Raw genomic sequence first — 19,619 nt, 5'->3', positions numbered from 1 at the left:
AGTGGCCTGTGCCCTTATGGAACCTCAACCTTGTTTTGGATTTCCTCGCGGGATCCACCTTCAGACCCCTTCGGGGCCTGTCTCTCCGGTCTCTCACTTTGAAGTTGGTGTTCCTGCTGGCTGTCTGTTCAGCACGCCGCATCTCAGAGCTACAAGCACTGTCCTGCCGTGATCCCTTTCTGAGAATCACTCCAGAGGCTATCCATCTTCGCACGGTTCCCTCCTTTTTACCTAAAGTGGTTTCACCTTAATCAGACTATATCCCTACCTACCACGGCAGGGTTGAAGAAATCTGAAGAAGGCGTTTATTGCGCCATCTCGACATTGGCAGATTACTGCCCAGATATCTGGAAGTGACACAACAACTACGAAAGACGGACCATCTGTTCGTCCTGCACAGCGGGAAGAAGCAAGGTGAAGCGGCCTCGCGGCCCACCATCGCCCGCTGGATTAAAGAAGTTATCAGAGCAGCTTACGTAGAGGCCGGGAAGTCTCCGCCTCTACAAGTCAAGGCTCATTCTACCAGAGCACAAGCGGCATCCTGGGCAGAATCCAGGATGCTGTCGCCTGCAGAAATCTGTAAAGCAGACGTGGTCCTCCCTCCATACCTTCTCCAGATTCTACCGTCTGGATGTCCAGGCCAGGGAGGACTCGGCATTTGCGAGGGCGGTACTACATGGTCCTCAGGCAGCCTCCTGCCCAGGCTGGGAGTAAAGCTTTTGTACATCCCATTCGTTCTGAGTCCATCTGGCTACACGCCAGGAAATATTGAGATTACTTACCTGATAATCTCCTTTTCCTTAGTGTAGACAGATGGACTCAGCATCCCGCCCCGCTGCCTGTGTACATGGGTTTCACCAATTCAAGGTAAGCCATGTCTTTTGTTCCATAAGAGCGTACACTATACCAGGTGTCAACGCCTTCCGGTTGGAAATGCTGGCGGTCTCCAGCTACTATCAATCGGTCAAGGGAATCCTGTTTTCACTTTTCATTGAGCTTCAGTACACATATCCATAACAGCTTTTGCAAGGAAGATTACTAAGTTGCTACGCTTCCTGTGGGGGTATATATACACCCATGCTGACGTCAGATGCGTCTCCAACTGCTAGCACAAGCATACTATACCCATTCGTTCTGAGTCCATCTGTCTACACTAAGGAAAAGGAGATTATCAGGTAAGTAATCTCAACATTACATGTGGGCCTTCGGTGGGTCCAACAGTTGTTGGCCAATGAGTCCCTTTCTCAGGAGGAAGCACTACAGGCGGGCCGATTAGAGGCGGTGATCGCCTATAGTGCCGATGCCTTTATGATCTACTTCACACGTCAGCGCGTTCCATGGTGTCGCTGGTATCGGCCTGGCGTATGTTGGCCGATTGGGGGGCGGACGTGTCTTCCAAAGCGCGGCTAGGGTCTCTGCTGTTTAAGGGCAAGTTATTGTTTGGAAAAGTTGGAGGATTTGATTGAGTCGCTAGACGAGAACAAAATACATCGCTTGCCAGAGGGATAGAGCTCGGTCGCGAGGGGGCCCGTCGTCGCAGTCCCGTTTCGGGGTGGTCGCAGACCTCGCGGGGGTCGGCATCTTCCTTTCGGCATGGTGCCAACCGACAGCAGTCTTACTCGCAGTCCTTCGCGGGCGTCGGTTTTACCGGCCGGGGGCAGGTGCAGGTGCACAGAGTGGTAAGTCTTCGCAAAGATGCGCAGCCGGTCCACTCCTCTGTCCCAGTGGTCGGCGGTAGGTTAGCAAGGTTTTACGAGGAATGGGCCAGAATCACCTCGGATCGATGGGTCCTGGAGGGGATAAAGCAAGGTTACGCGTTAGATTTACACGACGACCCTGCCAGCATTTTCCTGGTATCGCCTTGCGGTTTTTCGGAAGAACTACGGGCGGTACAGGAGACATTAAGGCGTCTGCGCGATTTAGGCGCGATAGTTCCAGTTCCACCGCACGATCTTCGCAGAGGTCGGTATTCCATCTATTTTGTGGTTCCAATCAAGGAAGGTACGTTTCGTCCGATTCTCGATCTAAAGAGCGTCAACAGGTGTCTGCGGATTCCTCGTTATCGAATGTAGATGCTGCGATAAGTCATCGCGTCAGTGAGACAAGGAGTTTTCTGGCGTCTCTGGACCTCACAGAAGCGTATCTTCATATCTGAATCCGGGCAGAGCACCAACGTTACCTCAGGTTGCTGTGATGGGACAGCTTTTTCAGTTTCAGGCGGTACCGTTCAGTTTGACCACCGCCCCTCGCATGTTCTCCAAGGTTATGGTGGTGGTTGCGGCACACCTTCGCAGGGAAGGCTATCTAGTGCATCCGTACCTGGACGATTGGCTAATTCGGGCACAGTCGGAACGGAGTTGTCAGGAAGCAGTTCACAGAGTGATCGACTTGTTGCAAAAGCTCGGCTGGGTGATCAATACATCCAAAAGTCGTCTGATTCCTTCGCAGGATTGGCTAATTCGGGCACAGTCGGAACGGAGTTGTCAGGAAGCAGTTCACAGAGTGATCGACTTGTTGCAAAAGCTCGGCTGGGTGATCAATACATCCAAAAGTCGTCTGATTCCTTCGCAGGAAAGGAAACTGTTCGACACTCGTCGGGGCATGGTGTCCCTTACACAGGACCGCATGTTCCAGCTGCAGGGGCAGGCCCGGCGTTTGTTAAACAAGCCCATGCCAATCGTCTGGGACTACCTCCAGATGGTGGGGTCCATGACTTCAACGTTGGAGTTGGGGTCCTGGGTTTTCGCTCATATGCGACCCTTACAGTCAGCTTTGCTTTCCCGGTGGAATCCGGGGTCGGAACAGTTTCATCTACCTTTACCGCTCACACAGTCAGCGCGGGCCAGCATGGATTGGTGGCTAAGGCCGGACAATTTGAGCCACGGAATGCCGTTGACGGTTCCCTCCTGGACAGTGGTCACCACGGATGCCAGCTTGTATGGGTGGGGAGCAGTTTGTCTCCGAAAGTCGGAGCAAGGAGTCTGGTCCCCACAGGAAGCGACTTGGTGCATCGATAGTCTAGAAACCAGGGCAGTCCGGATGGCTCTTCAGGCCTTCCTGCCCCTGGTCCAGGGCAAGTCGGTCAGAATATTGTCCGGCATTGTGACCACGGTCGTTTACATCAATTGTCAGGGGGGGAACCAGGAGTCAACCAGTTGCATGCGAAGCTCGGCAGTTGATGGAGTGGGCGGAACATCATTTGGTCGGTATTGCGGCATCTCACATTGCCGGAGTGGAGAACAATCGCCTGGACCCCGGAGAGTGGGAACTCGCGGACGTCGCATTTCAACTCATCTGCGCCCGGTGGGGGACGCCTGCACTAGATCTTCTGGCAACATTAGGGAAAAAAAAAAAATGCCAGGGCTCCGCGCTTCTTCGCTCGCCCCAGGGAAATGGGAGCGGGGGGCGTGGATGCTCTGGTGTTGCCGTGGTCTTCGGATGTGCTTCTTTGTCTTCCCGCCGTGGCCGCTCATCGGCCGGACGCTACTGCGCATAAGTTACATCTAGCACCGGTGGTGTTCGTGGCACCCGAGTGGCCGCGTCGTCCTTGGTTCGCGGATCTTCGGAATCTCGCGCTCAAGGATCCCATTCGGTTCCCCTATGTACCGGATCTTCTCCATCAGGGAACCGTTTGTTTCGACCAGGTCGAACGCTTCTGTCTAGCGGCTTGGCTTTTGAGAGGAGAAGGCTGAAATCCAGAGGTGGTTCGGATGCGGTAGTCACCACCCTTTTGAGGTCCCGCATGACGTCTACGTCCTTATCGTACGTGAGGGTCTGGAACGGGTTTGAGGCCTGCTGTGGTGCCTGATCAAGGAGGTGCCCGAGGTCGTACGCTTTCTCCAGGATGGTTTGGCAAAGGGATTATCGCATAGTTCTCTCCGGGGTCCGGTAGCGGCCCTGACGTCGTTGTGCGGTCGGGTACAAGGTGTGGCTTTGTCCTCGCACTCGGACGTGATTCGGTTTTCTTCGAGGGGTTAAGCATTTACGCCTTCCGTTACGTAGCCCTTGTCCTTCCTGGAATCTGAATCTGGAATTGAAGGCGTAGTGCGGAGCTCCCCTTAAGCCTTTTCGCAGGTCCACTCCCAAGGATTTGCCGATGAGTGTCTGCTTTTCATCTTAATCAAACAGTGGAACTACCTGCATTTGTAGACTTGGATAGAGTGGATCCTTTGGCCAAGGAGTTGCGCCGGTTGGATGTCCGTCGGGCGCTATTGTATTACTGGAGGTTACTAATCTCTTCCGGGAATCGGGCCATCTGTTTGTCCTGTGGAGTGGACCGCATCAGGGTAAGGCAGCTTCTAAGACCACTATTGCTTGCTGGTTGAAAGAGGCTATCAGTTCTGCGCGTCTGTTGCAAGGTAGGCCTTCTCCGATAGGTCTTAAGGCACACTCTACGCGTTCCCAGGCTGCATCCTGGGCGGAAGGCCACCATATATCCCCAGAGGAGATTGGTAGGGCTGCGACGTGGAAGTCCTTACATACATTTGCCCGGCGTGATCGCCTGGCTGTGCAGGCTCCAGGCAACGGGGATTTTGGGGCAGGGGTGCTCAGAGCGGGACTCTCCAGATCCCATCCCATTTAAGGCAGCTCTGGTACATCCCAGGAGTCTGGACTGATCCGGGTACGTACAGGGAAAAGAAAATTAGGTCTTACCTTTGATAATTTTCGTTCCTGTAGTACCACGGATCAGTCCAGAGTCCCGCTCATTTATTCTGTTATGACAAGGGAGAGTCTCATATTCAGATCAATCTCCTTTGTCTTTGGTCATATTATTGGTGGCTCGGGTTCTGTTCCCATTTTGAGGTTGTTGAGCCGGTTACTATTAGGTTACTGTAGACAGTTCATTTGGTGTTTTGTTTGGAGTTCCATTCTGCTTTGACAAAAGTAATACTGCCAGACTGTAGGTGGCACCAGCCTAGATAAGGCGGAGTTTTGTTTGTAAACTTCTGTCTCCATCTGCTAGAGGGGGGGGCAAAACCCAGGAGTCTGGACTGATCCGTGGTACTACAGGAACGAAAATTATCAAAGGTAAGACCTAATTTTCTTTTAACTCAGGTCTCCCAGCAGGGAAGGTTCTTCCCCTGCAACTGCTCAAACTATCAGCAATTACTCTGCCCTGGGCAATCCCTGCTCCCTCGGCAGGGAAGTCTAATTACCCTGCGACTGTAAAAAGAAAAAAACCCAATACCTTGCCAGCCTAAGCGGGTCCTTTTTCTTTCTCTGCCTTCTTACTTACAGGGGTTTTTAGCTGCCTGCGCTTCCCTCTGCAGACCGGCTCAGCTGATGGTTGATCTGCCTGCCCAGCCCGCGGGGAGCCCATTCCCGGCTGCTTGGGGAGGCTCCCTCTGCGGCAATGCTGAGTCCTACGGCCTGGGGTTGGCCTTTTCCAGTGCGTGGCTAGGCCGTTCCCTGCCCGGAAAAACCGCGGGAACGGTGGCCATTTTGGGGAGGTTTTTTCCTCACGTGTAGGGCGGGAAGAAGAAGCAGCGTTCCTCTTTTCGTGTTTTCCTGCCAGCCCTAAACCCCGCTCATTCTCTGGAGGGGTTCTTTATTCTTTCCTCTCCCGCCCTCCTGGAAAGTCATCTTCTTGGTAGCGGTTACTTCAGGGAGCCTCAGGCTCTGGTTATCTTACCCCCATAAGGTGGTTTTATGTACACACCCGGAGTTCTAGTTCAATCTGTCCATTGTATTGCCTGCCTTTTTTTTTTTTTTTTCCCCCAAGTCCGCATGCTCACCAGGGTGAATGGACACTGCATGCTTTGGCCTTTTACCTGGAACGGACATGACCTCACTGCCTGTCCACTCTTTTTCTCTAAGCAGACTTTATCCCATTGGCTAGCAGACTGTATTTCCTTTTGCTACCTTCAGGCGGGTCTGCAGCTTGAAGGTCATGTCAAGGCTCATCCCGTTCGGGCCCTGTCTGTTTCGGTAGTTCTGTTATGTGCTGTTCCCCATTCACGCGATATGCTGGGTGGCGACCTGGAGTTCCCTCCACATGTTGGCTTTTCATTGTCTGGCTAAGGAAGGACAACGTGACACTCATTTTGGTCAGTCAATCCTCCGTAATCTGTTTCAGCCATAAAAACCCAACTCTTCCTGCCTTGGGTGCAGGCTTGTTCCCCTGGTTCTAGCAGCTCAAGTTGTACTCATTGGCCCCTGTTCTATGCTGCACATGTTGGGAGCAGCCTGGAGCTACATAATCACCCATATGTGAGGATTACTATCCTGCTAGTCCTTGGCGCAAGCAATGTTGCTTACCTGTATCATGTGTTCTCCAAGGACAGCAGGATGTTGGTCCTCACAACCTGCGGAGTTGGGTTTGTCTTGGTTTATTTTATTTTTCATGAACTCTGTTATAAGACTGAAGCGGGACCCCCGCATGGCCATGTAGTTGGTGACGGGCTGGGCATGCTCAGTGTCTGTCAGTTTCCCATGCCAGGTTCCATCTGATGTCACCCATGTGTGAGGACTAACATCCTGCTGTCCTTGGAAAACACCTGTCACAGGTAAGCAGCTCTGCTGATCTGCTGTGCATAAATCTCCTTCTGAGGAGATGACCATGCAAAATCAGCTGTCAATCTTGTGTGTTTGCTTTGTTTACTTGCAGGGTGAGAGCCCTTTTGCTGAAGGAGATGTCGGAACTGCTGAAGAGACTGCAGAAGGGGAAGACGAAAGTAAAATTGAAGGCAAAACTGGGGCTACCAAAGAACAAATGGGCAGTGATGCTGCAGAAGAAGGGGTACAAGGAAGAGAAGAAGCCCTCACTGAGGAGGGAGAGGAGATGCTAGAGGGTATCGAAGGCCAGGCCATGGAAGAGGATGAGGAGGAACCCACAGAGTAAAGCCTGGTTAGCAATCCATTGAACAAGCTGCCATGTATCAGCAACTGGCAGAGAAAGAAACCCACCGTTCATTATCCTGCTAGACAAATCCAGACCTATGAATTTATACTACCCTGCCAGCAGATACAGGACACAGTGTTTCCAGGATGTCATTGGTATTACCCAGGAGTTTAGATTCCTGCCACTGGGGCTGTCTGGCCATGGTTAAGGAGGACATAGTGTCCGACTCCTTGGAAAATGTCTTCTTGGGGGTAGGTAATGTTTGGCCCCTAGTGTGTTCCCTGCTTGAGTGAATTTGAGTAAGGTTCAGAGAATCTACAGTTACGTCCTTTCTTTTTATTCTAAAAACATAAGACCCTTCCGTTTCCATCTCCCCTTCTTTCTAGGTGCGCTGCTCAGTCTGAAAGTTTTGTTTCTTGAGGGCAGCTGAGTGGTCCCATGGCTTTTCCAGCCACAGTGCCTGTGGAGGTGAGGCTGCTGAGGTTTCCTATAAACTCTTGTAGGCTGTTTAATCCGGAGGAAGGGGTTTAGGCAAGTTGGCTTTATTTTGGTTTCCAGGGTGGGGGGTAGGTGTGGCCATGGCTGTCTTTGGCACGTTGGGCTCTTGCAGTCCCTCTTGTGATGTGCCCTTTAGCTGTGTAGATTTGCTTCTCCCACGTGAGGAGAGAACAGCTGCCCTTTTGGATGTGCAGGATGGCCTTTCCTGGTGTTTCATTGGCGAGTCTGTTCCACAGCTACCCTGCTTTTGCTTCCTATGGAGGATATCTTCCTTTCAGTCCCAGGATGATGCAATAGGGACCTGGTGCGGGTGGGGAACTCTCTCTGCTCTCTGTGTACCTCTGCAGAGCAGCTTGGCCCGAAGCATTCTAGGCTGCTAGAGTGATTTCTGGATTTGGCTTAAGACAACTCCTGAATTCAGTGGGGGAACTGGAGGAGGAGGAAGACTGAGTATATCTTGGAATCCCCAAAGGCGGAACGAGAAGGCTGATTTAGAAAAGGAGCTAGCTTTTCTCATTGCTTCCTTGTAGAACAGATTCAAAAGTCAAGAAGGCAGCTGATGGGGATTATATCCTCGGTGGGGCCAGAAGAGCATCGGAGGTCTGTCTTTTCACTTAGGTGTATGATAGAGAAAAGGAATCGTTTAAAAGGGGGAAACAAGACCATGAGCAAGCTTTATCCACTATTACTGGAGAAAAATGCTGTTTAAGAATTTCAGTCTTTCTATCCAGAGTATCCTTCAAGGCTTTACCACCTTCCACAGGAATGGTTGTTTTGGGGGTCACTGCTGCTACTAAGGCATCAGAAACTCTCCTCTTCTGCAGTCCAGGCATCTATTTTGAGCTCTGGTACATTGGTTTCGACTGTTTCTGGACAGCCCAGTTGGAGTCTGGGATTGCCTTTCTGGCGTACACCCTGTATGGTCTAAGGAATACTTCCTGCTCAGCAGGTTCTGTGATTGTGGCTTGGAGATTATTGTAATTAAGAAACTGGACAGTGGATAGTTTCTAAGGCCCAGTTTATTATGCCTCCCTTTAAGGAAAAGTTAGTCTTTGGAAAGGACTTGGGGTAACCAACAGTTCAGAGGCTCCCAATGACTAGATCTCCTACGAATTGCTGGATTGGGAGAGATTGTGGTTTCTTCAGAGAAGCTAGAAGATACCATCTGGGAAGACAAGCTGCAGCTCAGTTGAGTAGCTTTTGGAGAAGAATTGCCCATTTTGGGGGCCAGGAGACTAGGTCTGACCATTGTTTTTGAAGCATTAGAAGCTCCAAGTGGCTCAGTCAGCAGATCCCTTATGAAGTGATCCCAGTTTTACCAGGAGTGGTTCTGTATCATTCAGGAAGAATTCCCTTCTGATGCCTTTATCGTGTTTCCCTGCAATTTGGAGTCACAGGGTGTAGTGGTAAGAGCTACCCTAGGAAGACCCCAGCAGATGTCCTGCTGCCCAAAGGCATAAGAACACAAGATAGATACTGGGTTTGACAGACCCTTGGTCTGATCCCATATGGCATGTTTCCAACAGTCACCAATCCAAGTCGCAAGAACATTAGTTCCCAGTTTATGGATTTATCCTCTAGGAACTTATCCAAACCCTTTTTTAAACCCAGAGCTGAGTGAAAAAAAATTGCCTTCGGTCAGGGACGTTACTCCGTTTACTTTGTGGCATGAAGAGGGAGAATCCTTTTGACCAATTGGAGATCTCAGGGAAGTCACGTCTGTCTGAGTTCCAAGCTTTCTTTGGATACTTTTCACTCTGTTATGGAAATCAGGCAGCGGGGGGAGTATCTTTCTTCCTTTGAAATTTAAAGGACTATCACCAGAAGATCCTTTGCTTTTTTTTATTCTGGGTGAACATTTTCAGTTCAGATCCTTACTTTTGGTCTCTCCACAGCACCAAGGATGTTCTCAAAAGTCTTGATGGTCATGGTGTCAGTCTTGTGCAAGCAGGATATCCTAGTTCATCCATTTCTGGATGATCACAGCAAACTCACTATAGGGGAATTAATTGGTTTTGACAGCCAGAGTGGTTGGGGTCGGTTGTAAAATTATACACTTTACCCTTCCAGTCTGCGCTTTAATAACAAAGCTGACTGGGCTTTTTTGCAAAGTAACTTTCCCAAGTGCAGGTCTTCGGTTGTTGCAGAGCCTCCTGTGTGTGGAACTGTCTTCAACTTCTGGGTTCAGTGGCTGTCACCTTGGAGTTGATTCTGTGGGCCAGGGTTCACATGCATCCCCCTCCAGTCATTCCTGTTGGTGGTGCTCTCCACAGTTGCAGGATTACGAGATACATATGGTCCCCCCATCCCCCGGTCCATGAGGAAAGCCTAGTAGGGAGGGCTTATCCTTGACTCTGGAACCTCCCAGTTAGATTCTAGTCGCAAAGGACACAAGCTTGGTGTGCTGGGGTAGCCTAGAGACTGTAATCCATATACAGGCTATAAACGTTAGCTCTGGAGCAGTTCCCGCCCTTCGTAAAGGAAGTGGCTGTTTGAGTACTCAGGCTACTGCTGTGGCATTGTCCCAATGTAAGCAAGACAAGAGGCACTCCAGAATGTAGTGACAGCTTAGGAAAAATGTCTCCTGTTCATTTGGGCAGAACAGAAGTAGAAAATGTGCAAGCCAACTTAGCAGAAATAGGTTGGACCCCAGAGAGTGGGAGCTTAACCAAGAGGCCTTTCAGTTTGTAGTGTACCAGAGGGCTGATTCTTGCATGGACCTAATGACATCTCGAAAGCCGAAGGGTTCCAGCAGAACTGATGCTTTGAATCAGCCATAGCTCAGGGAGAAGCTTCTTTGTTTTTCCATCTTGTCCTCTAATTGTCAGGATATTAAGGACCATTGGTCAATAGTTACTCTAGTGGCTCTGGACTGGCCAAGGAGACATTTGGATGTAGATCTAGTGAGACTGACCTTCATTGCCCCTGTCCAGTTTCCTTCTTATCAGGGTCTGGTTGATAGAGGAACCAACTTCCATTTTGTTTGACTTGGCCCAAGAAAGGATATCTGGTGACAGTGTGTTGCAACTTATTGTTATCTCATAATAGTTTGAAATCATTGGCCTATGTGAGGATATGGCACCTGTTTTGAGGTCTGGTTTAAAGCCCTGTCTTTTGCTTTGGTGTGTGGCCATTTTGGCCATCTTCAAGAGGATTAGGGACTGGGCTCCCCTTCCGTTTCAAGTGACGACAGTCTGTAGGGGTAGAGGCCGGACTTAGGGGACCTTGATAGCTTGTCATCCAGATGTAGCTCATTTCCTTTTGAAACGAAGCGCATTTATCCTTTTAAGACTTGTTCCTCAGTGCAGGGGCTCTCAACCCAGGCTTTGGGGACCCACCTAGCTAGTCAGGTTTTTAGGATATCCACAGTGTCTCCATGATATGCAAATATATCTCATGCATATTCATTTGGGATATCCTGTAGACTGGGTTGAGAACCCCTGCCCGAGTGGGATCTTAATCTGGTATTAAATGCATGAGTTGGCTTTCCTTTTGAGCCTCTTATGCTTTTTTTTTTTTTTTTAAAGGATCTTATTCTTAAAATGCTATTTTTTTTGGGCCATTTGCTCTGCCAAGCATGTCACAAATGTAGGCTGCAGCTAGTTAGGATCCTTACTTGGTGTTCACAGTAGAGTTGGGTTTTGCCCAATGCTGTCATTCTTGCCCACAGTAGTTTCACTCAAATCAAATAATTTTGTTTCCAGCCTTTGTGAAGGAACATTGCTTTAGAAAAAAATAGTTCTCTACGCTTTTTGAGATGTTCAGGTTCTCCTCATTTCTTAGAGTAATTAATCCCTGTAGGAAAATAGGTTATTTGTCATAATCAGTGACCCGCACAAGTCAGCTTCTAAAGCAACTGTAGTGATAGATTTTCAGTTTACTTGTTGAAAGGACTCGAGACTTTGGGGTCTCTTCAAGCGCATTCACCAAGGACTAAAGCAGAAGCTACAGCAGTTTCACTGCAGGATTCCTTCACTAAACATTACAAATTAGGCTGGGTGTTCAGGGCAAGACAGATGCAGCCGTCGGGGCAGGTGTTCGTGTGGCATCCCTGTAGTCTTCCCACTGTCTTAAAGGGGCTTGGGTCCTTTCCACATGTCTGGCCTTGTCTAGCAGGTTGATAATGAAAGTGGAACTTACTCTTACCCCTTTAACTTCTTTTCCCTGAATCCTGCTTGACCAGTCCAGGCCCCTCCTGGAAAGCCAATGGCTGCAATTTTCTTTTTTGTCCTGGCATCATAAAAAGTCATGCTTATTACTACTTTATGAAAGCCTGAGGTTTATTGAATCTGTTAATAATTGTTTCCTGTATGTACTTGTTCAGAAATTTTTGATTAGTGTTTTTCTTATACATTGCTTTGAAATAAAGATACTGGCTCTTGTCTGTGCTGTACCATTGTTAATACCAGTGCTGTCACTGGAAAAATTGTTCTGTTTATCTGCTTTCAAGGTTGTATCAAGGAAATTAACAGGGAAGACTAGATTTTACCTTTTTTATATCCTTTCATGTTTTGTGACTTTTCTTAGCATGTCTTCCTGTTTGTCATTTTTCATTTAGTTGTAGCAGGCACATTTTAACTTTGTAAAGTGTACTCTTGCAATAGTGATGGAAATTGGTTTTGTATTTTTCTTGTTGCTGTTTTTATTTAATACACTAACTTTTTTTTTTAAGCAGCTGGACATTGCCCAGTACAAAGAACAGCTTTGGCTCTGCTTTGTACTGGTTTTTCTTTTGTCCTAAACTTGTAAACATTTTCTGTAAAGTTGTGAGGTTGCTTCCATGTACATCACACAGTAAACCTGCCGCTACCCTTCTCCATGGTAATTCACCTGCTGTGTGGGTATTTCTTATTCGTACCCTGGGATCAGTGCTGAGGAGTGGATTTATACATCCCTACCAGCACATGGAGACAGAACAAAACTGATGCACTGCTCCTTCACAGAGTGCACCACTTGCAAGCCCTCAGTATTTCTCTGTCCCCAGCAGCTGGTAGAGGTGCAAACCTGCAGGCTGGAGTTTTCAAGAAATTAAAAGTTAAGAATTGAGAAGATTTTGGTTCCCCAAGGTGTTAAGATCCCTCATGGGCTATCCTGCTGGGAAGAGCAGGGGCTTGGTGATGTTTGGGGGGGAGAGGAAATGTGTTGTTGATAGCTGGTGGTTCCAGTTCCCTCATCCCTTCTGCGTCCCTGTTGCTGGCCTGGGCTTAGCCTGCTTCAGCAGAAGCAGTAAAGTATTTTCAGTTTTCTTCTGGCTGTGGCCCTTTTTAGTGGTTTGGGTTTTTTTATATAAAACTTAAAGGTAGCTTTAAGGGGTACCCCAGAGGCTGGCTTCAGGTTTCACTGTAGGGAAGGGGGCTAAAGAGCTGAGTCTGTTGGGTGGGTTCAGCACCACCTGCAATGCTTACAGGTAGGGTTTATTTTTAGGCTGCTTTTGTCTGCTTGCCATCTCCAGCACTGGGTGGGAACGTTTGCTGGGGCTGCAGCTCAAGGCATCTCGCTTCAGCAATGCTTTGTTGTGACTGTGCCCCTGGCTGATGGGAGGGGCCTGAGGAAGCAGTGGCCATCTGCTGCACGTGTGCTGGGACCCAGGCTCCTGTTTCTGGGCTTTGGGACTCCCCTCCCATGCTTTCTCATCCAGAATAAGACCCTGCTCATGGCAGGCCAGGGGAGCAGCTGGCAGGGGACAGGGATCTCCACCCCCTTCTTTTTTTTTTTTCAGATTTTGTCCCTTTGCTGCATTTGGCCTATTTGTTCAAGAAGGATCAAGAGGCCTTTGCCTAGGAAGTTGCAGGAGGTGAAGAAGCCTAAGCAGCTGGGGTCCAGTGGGTTTCTGAGGCTCTTGTGGTTCTCTTGAGACTCATCTGAGCTGGTTGCTCTGGATCTCTTCCAAGCTTTTTACCCTTGTAATGATGCTGTAGTCACTAAAAATCCTATAAAGTCACACCTCGTGCCCTAATTATACTCTAGAAGGGAGAAGATAGGAGAGATAATCTGGTCTATGAAATATAAACGTACAAGCAAGCAGGTTGTAGTGGAAAGGAAGTTCTAAATAAGGAATCCTGGATGCAGACCCTTCTGCATAATGGAAGCTCCAGCCCAAGGTTTTTCTGCAAAATGGATCAAATTAATTTTTGAACCAAGCTTTTCTGGAAAACAAATTATGGTACAATGACCATGATTTTTTCCCCCTGTCACTTTCTGGTTAATATCTTCTGCAACAGGATGCTATATTGTATTTCTTTAGAGGGGGATGGACAGACAACCTCCCAATATGATAGGCAAAGAACACTGGCTATTTAAAAAGAGTAAGCTATGCCCATGGGACAGCAACTGTGTGAAATATGGGAGGGGAGAAGCTGACAGATTGTGTAATCCTTTTGATTCTTGTTCTCCATTTGTGTTCCATTACTATCTCAAATGCATTTGGAAATCAGTTTGGTGTGGTGGGTCAGCCTTCACTCATCTGCTTTTGGGCTTGTCTTAAACCCGGTTGGTAACTCATAATGGTGTTGTACTTGGACCGTGTGTAAAGACCTTGAATTAATGGTGCAGCACTAGTTCAGTGTGTGCTCCAGGGCTTAACCTCTGAGGCAAAGCTCTGGAATGCCATAGGAACAGCCTGGAATTAGGGATGAGTTGCAGCCCATAGAGTAGAGCAGTGGCTCCCAACTCTGTCCTTGAGCACCCACACTCAATTAGGATCTCCCCAATAAAAATGCATGAGAAACTTGCCTGTACTGCACATTTTCTCTCCAGCACCAACACAACCCCCCATTCCATAGGGACCTGGAGCAGAAGCTGCAGTACAAAGACTAGATATACAATAAGGAGTTGAATTTGAAACTTATTAGCAGTAGTATCAAGAGTTAGTTCCTTGATTGGCACTATAGCTCACTAATACCAACCTTCTGTCACATGGGTCTGTTTCCCAGGGCTTCATTCTGTTCTACCATAAATCTACGTCTGTTCCAGGACCCTAGTAGAGCCCATATAAATTACAACACTCTTACAACAATGGAGCAGAGCAGATGGGGGGTGGATCAGCTCTGGTACCACAGGCTCAGAAGAGGCAAAGTAGAGAAGTGTCATACAGTTGCTTGCTGTGGGAGGACAGTTGCATGGCTTTGTGCAATTTAGTGGCAGAATTGAAATCATGAAGGATAATGACCCAGGTACGAGACAAAAGGTGAATGCCTGTTGGCTGCATTGCTGCTCTGTCAATTTCCTAGTGTATGGCGCAGAGCAAAAAAGTGAGAGCTCAAGAGTGTCTGATGACAGCATAGCCAGAGCATCAGAAGAGTCCCTATCAAAGTAATGGCAGATGAAAACATGGACAGAGGACCTTATGCATGTAGGAGTGGAGCAGAACTGAGAAAAGCAGCAATAGGTAGGCCAAGTGTAGATTTGATGACCACTGACTTAGCCAGGAGCCACAGAACAATGGGAGGAGTAATAGAAATGTATACAGGTGAGCTAGTGCGAAAGTCTGCTTCAGCACAGCATCATAAGCAACAAGCAGCTGAGATCAAATACCTGTGAACTGGGTTCAAGGAAGATAGATGTATAAGAACATCAGAAATTGCCAACAAGCCCAGCATCCTGTTTCCAAAAGGGGCCCATTCCCTAAGTAAACTTGATTAATAGCATTTAATGGACTTCTACTCCCAAGAACTTATCCAAATCTTTTTGAACCTAGCTGCACTAACCACATCCTAAGAACATAAGAAATTACCATGCTGGGTCAGACCAAGGGTCCATCAAGCCCAGCATCCTGTTTCCAACAGAGGCCAAACCAGGCCCCAAGAACCTGGCAATTACCCAACCACTAAGAACATCCCATGCCACTGATGCAATTAATATCAGTGGCTACAAATTCCAGAGCTTAATTATGCATTAAGTGAAAAAGAATTTTCTCCCATTAGTTGTACACACAGTCCAAGGTAGTTGCAGACTCAGACAGGCCGATACAGTAAAGCGCAGCTGTAGTTACCCCGTTTCTAACCCGCTCTGTACGCACAATTTGGATGCGCATGTCCTGCGATTCAGTATCCGGTTTTACGTGCCCTTACCGCTTCTTGAGATCGACGCATATCCCTTTACGCCCGTGGCATGTATATGATGTTAATGATTGGATTAGCTATTCCCTCCGATACAGTAACATGCGCTCAGATTATCGCCTTTTTTATGGTTAAACGATTTTATTAGGTTTATGTCATATAAATACAACACTAAGGAAGGGGTGACTTTGGTCCCTCCTCAGATTGTCAATACATTGAAACAACAACCCAAAAGACTTCCCCCCCAGCCCCACACAGAGTTTTATGGTTCCCCCCAAAAAAAACTAATCATTAATTACAAAGCTACGTTAGAGATTGTAGGTAATTTTGCCACACCTTCAAAAAACACTGTCTACTGCGGGGCGACTTCTGAGAAGCCAAGGCCTCCATGGTCATCAGTCTGTGAAAAAGATTCCTCCAGGCCCAAAAAGACGGATTGTCAGTAGACCTCCAGACTGAAAGACTCACTCTCTTCTCCACCAGACTTGCTTTATGCAGAAGCATGTGTGAACCAGGATCGCGGATGCGAATCAGTGATATACACCCAAATAACAACCACAATAGGGTAATGGGAATTGCAACATCCAGCAATTCTGCCACATAACCGGCTACCTTGCGCCAGAAGCGTTGTATGATTGGACGTGTCCAAAAAACATGGGATAAAGTCCCCCGATGACTCCTGCAACGTGGGCAATCAGAAGAGGACGCTATAGTTAGTTGGAAAGCCACCTGTGGTGACACATAAGCCCTACTTAAAAATCTGTATTGTAGCTCTCTATAATACATGTTATTTGAGATCCTGGTTACATGTCGAAAGCAGGTCTGTAAAATAGCCTGGGTAAGAACAAAATCCCTGTCCTTATTCCAACGGGTTTCCAATATTATACACACATTCATTTCCGTGCTTGTTTATAATTTTTTGTAGTATTGAGAGAGAGAGGGGGCCTGTGTCTTTGCAAAACCAAATATATCATCTAAAGCATGGTACACTGAGGGATCCCTGTAAATGCAGCGGTGAGAATTCTGACGAATACTAATTGGAGAGCTCATATCTCTCCCATTCTAAAAGATCTTCACTGGCTCCCAGTAAACTTCAGGATTCTCCATAAATCACTGACAATTATCCACAAAAATATTCACCATCAGACCCCACTCGATCTTCTACACCCTCTCAAATTGCACTCGATGGCCAGACCCTTAAGGGATGCCTACAAGGGATCCTTACATGTTCCTCCAATCAAAATTGTACACCATTCTAATATCAGAGACAGGACATTCTCTATTTATTTATTTAGCATTTGTTTATATACCGAGGTACAGCTGACAATGCCTTCACTCCGGTTTACATTACAACGAACCACTTACATTTGAATTCATAACATTAAAACAGATTGAAACAGAGTATTAACTTAGTAAAAGTTAACAAGTACATTGAACATTAGATAAGAGTATGCAGTGCTTGAAGTTGACGGTTGAAGCCGTTAATGAGAAAGAAGGTTTCTGCAAGTCGGGCGAGAGTCAGAAGGATTGTTGGAATAAAAAGGGGCGAGAGGTGGATATGAAAAAGGTTTTATGCTCTGTTATCATTGGGTGAACAGTCATTGTAAGACTGTGAGAGTAGCCATTCTTTAAGTTCCTTTTTAAAGGATTTAAGATTTTCTTGTGAATTGAGGTGTAGAGGTAAAGAGTTCCATAATTTTGGTCCGACTATAGAGATGGCTCTATTTCTGGTGGAGGAAAGTTTGGCTTGTGGTAATGAAGGGACATCCAGCTGAATTTTATATGTAGATCTTGTTGTATGTGATGATTTATGCAGATGTATAATATTGTCCAGAGCAGTGAAGTCTGCTTTGTGAATTGTCTTATGTAGAATTGTGATGACTTTGTACTCTATTCTTTTTTTAACAGAAAGCCACTGTAAGTTGTGGAGTACTGGGGATATATGGTCGGATTTTCTTTTACCAGTCAGGACTCTGGCAGCTGCATTTTGGAGTAACTGCAGTGGTCTTAAGGTTGCATTGGGAAGGCCAATTAGAAGGGAGTTGCAGTAGTCAATACTGGAGAAGATGAGGGTTTGAAGAACGGTTCTGAAATCCCGGGGGTGAAGCAGCGGTTTAAGGTGTTTGAGTAATTGAATTTTGAAGAAGCCTTCTTTTGTTTTTGCTGCGATGTGTTTTTTAAGATTTAGCTCATCTAGCCAGAAACCCAGATCTTTAACGTTGTCTTTGAGTTGAATTTGAAAGTTGTCAAATTGGAAGGGAGGAGTGTATGTTATACCAGAGTTTTTCCTTGTAATTAGTATACATTCTGTTTTGCTCATATTTAAGCATAATTTTAGGTTGTTTAGTAGTTTTCGTATTGCTTCAAGGTGTGAGGCTATCACAGGTCCCTCCATCTGGAACGCCATGCCTCCGGACCTCAGGCAGGAAACTTGTTTTCTAACTTTCAAAAAGAAACTAAAGACATGGCTGTTCTACCGTGCCTTCCCCACCACTAGCCCAACAGCCTGACCTAGAACTGTTCCATCACTTATGTAAACAAACAATCGCCAATTACGCTCACAAGTCATCATGAAGTCGGCTCCTTGCCTCCTTCTGATACTCTATTGTATACAGTACTTTATCTTCGTTCTCCCTTTCTTTTTTTCCTACTCCCAGTTAAGGCTTCCTTGTTATATTGTAACTTTATGCTCTGTTTAATATATCTCTTGTTGATTGGTTGGTTATAGTTACTGCTTAGTTCGATGTAAACCGAGTTGATTTGATTTGTATCAAGAAAGTTGGTATATAAAAGCCTTTAATAATAAATGGTGGGAATTGTTCGTAAATAGTGTGTGATTTGAATAAATGGAAAGGCATCTGTGATGCCAAATCCATAGTTAGCTTGGAAATCCTTAAAGGAAATAATGTCCCCTATAGTTGTCCACAAGTGGCCCAAATGTGTAAGACCTCTATCCTCCCATCTCCTAAAAGGTAAAGATTGAGTACCTGGAGTGAAATCTAAATTCCCCACAACTGGGAGGAAATAGGCACACTGAGCAGGTAATCTTAGTTGCTTCATCAATCGTCGCCAAGTCTGTCTCAGTGGGCATATCAACACTGTCTTCGTCAGGAATGTGGGAAGGGACGCTGCCAAGGACTGGATAACATAGGCCGGCACTACTGGAAATGTCAAAGCAGCATCTGCCTAGAACGGGGCATGGGCAGAGGTAGCCATGATCCAATCTCGGACCAACCTTAAGTTGCAGGCCATATTATAAGCAACTAAATCAAGGACTCCCAATCCTCCCCTGCCCCACCTCAACCTCAGCCAAGCTAATGGAATTCATGCTTTCCCCCCTCTCCAGAAAACCGCCGAATATCCGTATTCTTTAATACCAATGGAAAATTTTGAAGAAGATAAAGCCATCGGGGTAAAATTGTCATTTTGAACAGATTTACCCAGCCCACCAAGGAAAGAAGCAATTTACTCCAGGTAGCCAGCCTATCTATCGTACTCCTTAGCTTCTGGGGTACATTAGCCTGATATATACATTCAGGATCAGCGAGTAATGTGACTCCCAAATAGGATATAGAGTCCTCGGCCCAGTGCAAGGGGAAAGATCCAGGCCAATTAGCTATAAGAGTGTGCGGGTAGACTAAAACCGAGGACTTAGATTCATTCAGACGGAGGCCCGAGAACCAGCCAAATTCCTCTATAGTGGTCAATAAAGGGGGTAGGGAGTTCAAGGGATCAGTAATAAAACCCAGCAAATTATCGGCAAAGGCCACTCCTTTAAATATGCGAGAGCCAAACTGCACACCTCTTATGATTTTGATGAATAGCCAATAGGAGTGGTTCCAATTGTAAGATAATAATGGGGATAGCGGGCAGCCCTTCCTAGTACCTCTGGTCACCCTAAAGGGCTGCGATTGTGCGCCATTCGCCCATCTAATTGCACGTGGATCCCTATATAATAACCACACCGCTTGCAGAAAAAAACCCTCGAATCCCATTTTCCCTAATATGAAAAATAAATATCGCCACTCTGTCAAACGCTTTTCTGCGTCAAATCTGATAACTAAATGAGGTTGATCCAACTGCCGACAGACAGTCTGAGCAATCAATACCCGTCGGATATTAGCCAGAGCATACCTTTGTCGAACAAACCCTACTTGATGGTCGCCTACTAGGGATGGTAAAATAATGGCCAAGCGCTCTGCCAAGAGTTTGGCCAATATTTT

General features: G+C 47.0%; 1 protein-coding gene across 2 annotated transcripts in view; it reads left to right on the top strand.

The window, feature by feature from the left end:
- LOC115081184 (A-kinase anchor protein 8-like) overlaps positions 1-12,153 on the top strand; it is a 62,773-nt gene extending 50,620 nt beyond the window's left edge. For both annotated transcript variants that reach the window (XM_029585708.1, XM_029585707.1), the window contains exon 13: positions 6,608-12,153. In XM_029585708.1, coding sequence (XP_029441568.1) covers positions 6,608-6,841 — 234 coding nt within the window. In that variant the 3' untranslated portion in view covers positions 6,842-12,153. The remainder of the gene's footprint in view (positions 1-6,607) is intronic.
- The last annotated feature ends 7,466 nt before the right edge of the window (positions 12,154-19,619 follow it).

Source organism: Rhinatrema bivittatum, chromosome 19 (assembly GCF_901001135.1).
Source record: "Rhinatrema bivittatum chromosome 19, aRhiBiv1.1, whole genome shotgun sequence".
NCBI lineage: Eukaryota > Metazoa > Chordata > Amphibia > Gymnophiona > Rhinatrematidae > Rhinatrema > Rhinatrema bivittatum.
This window is presented reverse-complemented; position numbering and strand designations above follow the sequence as displayed.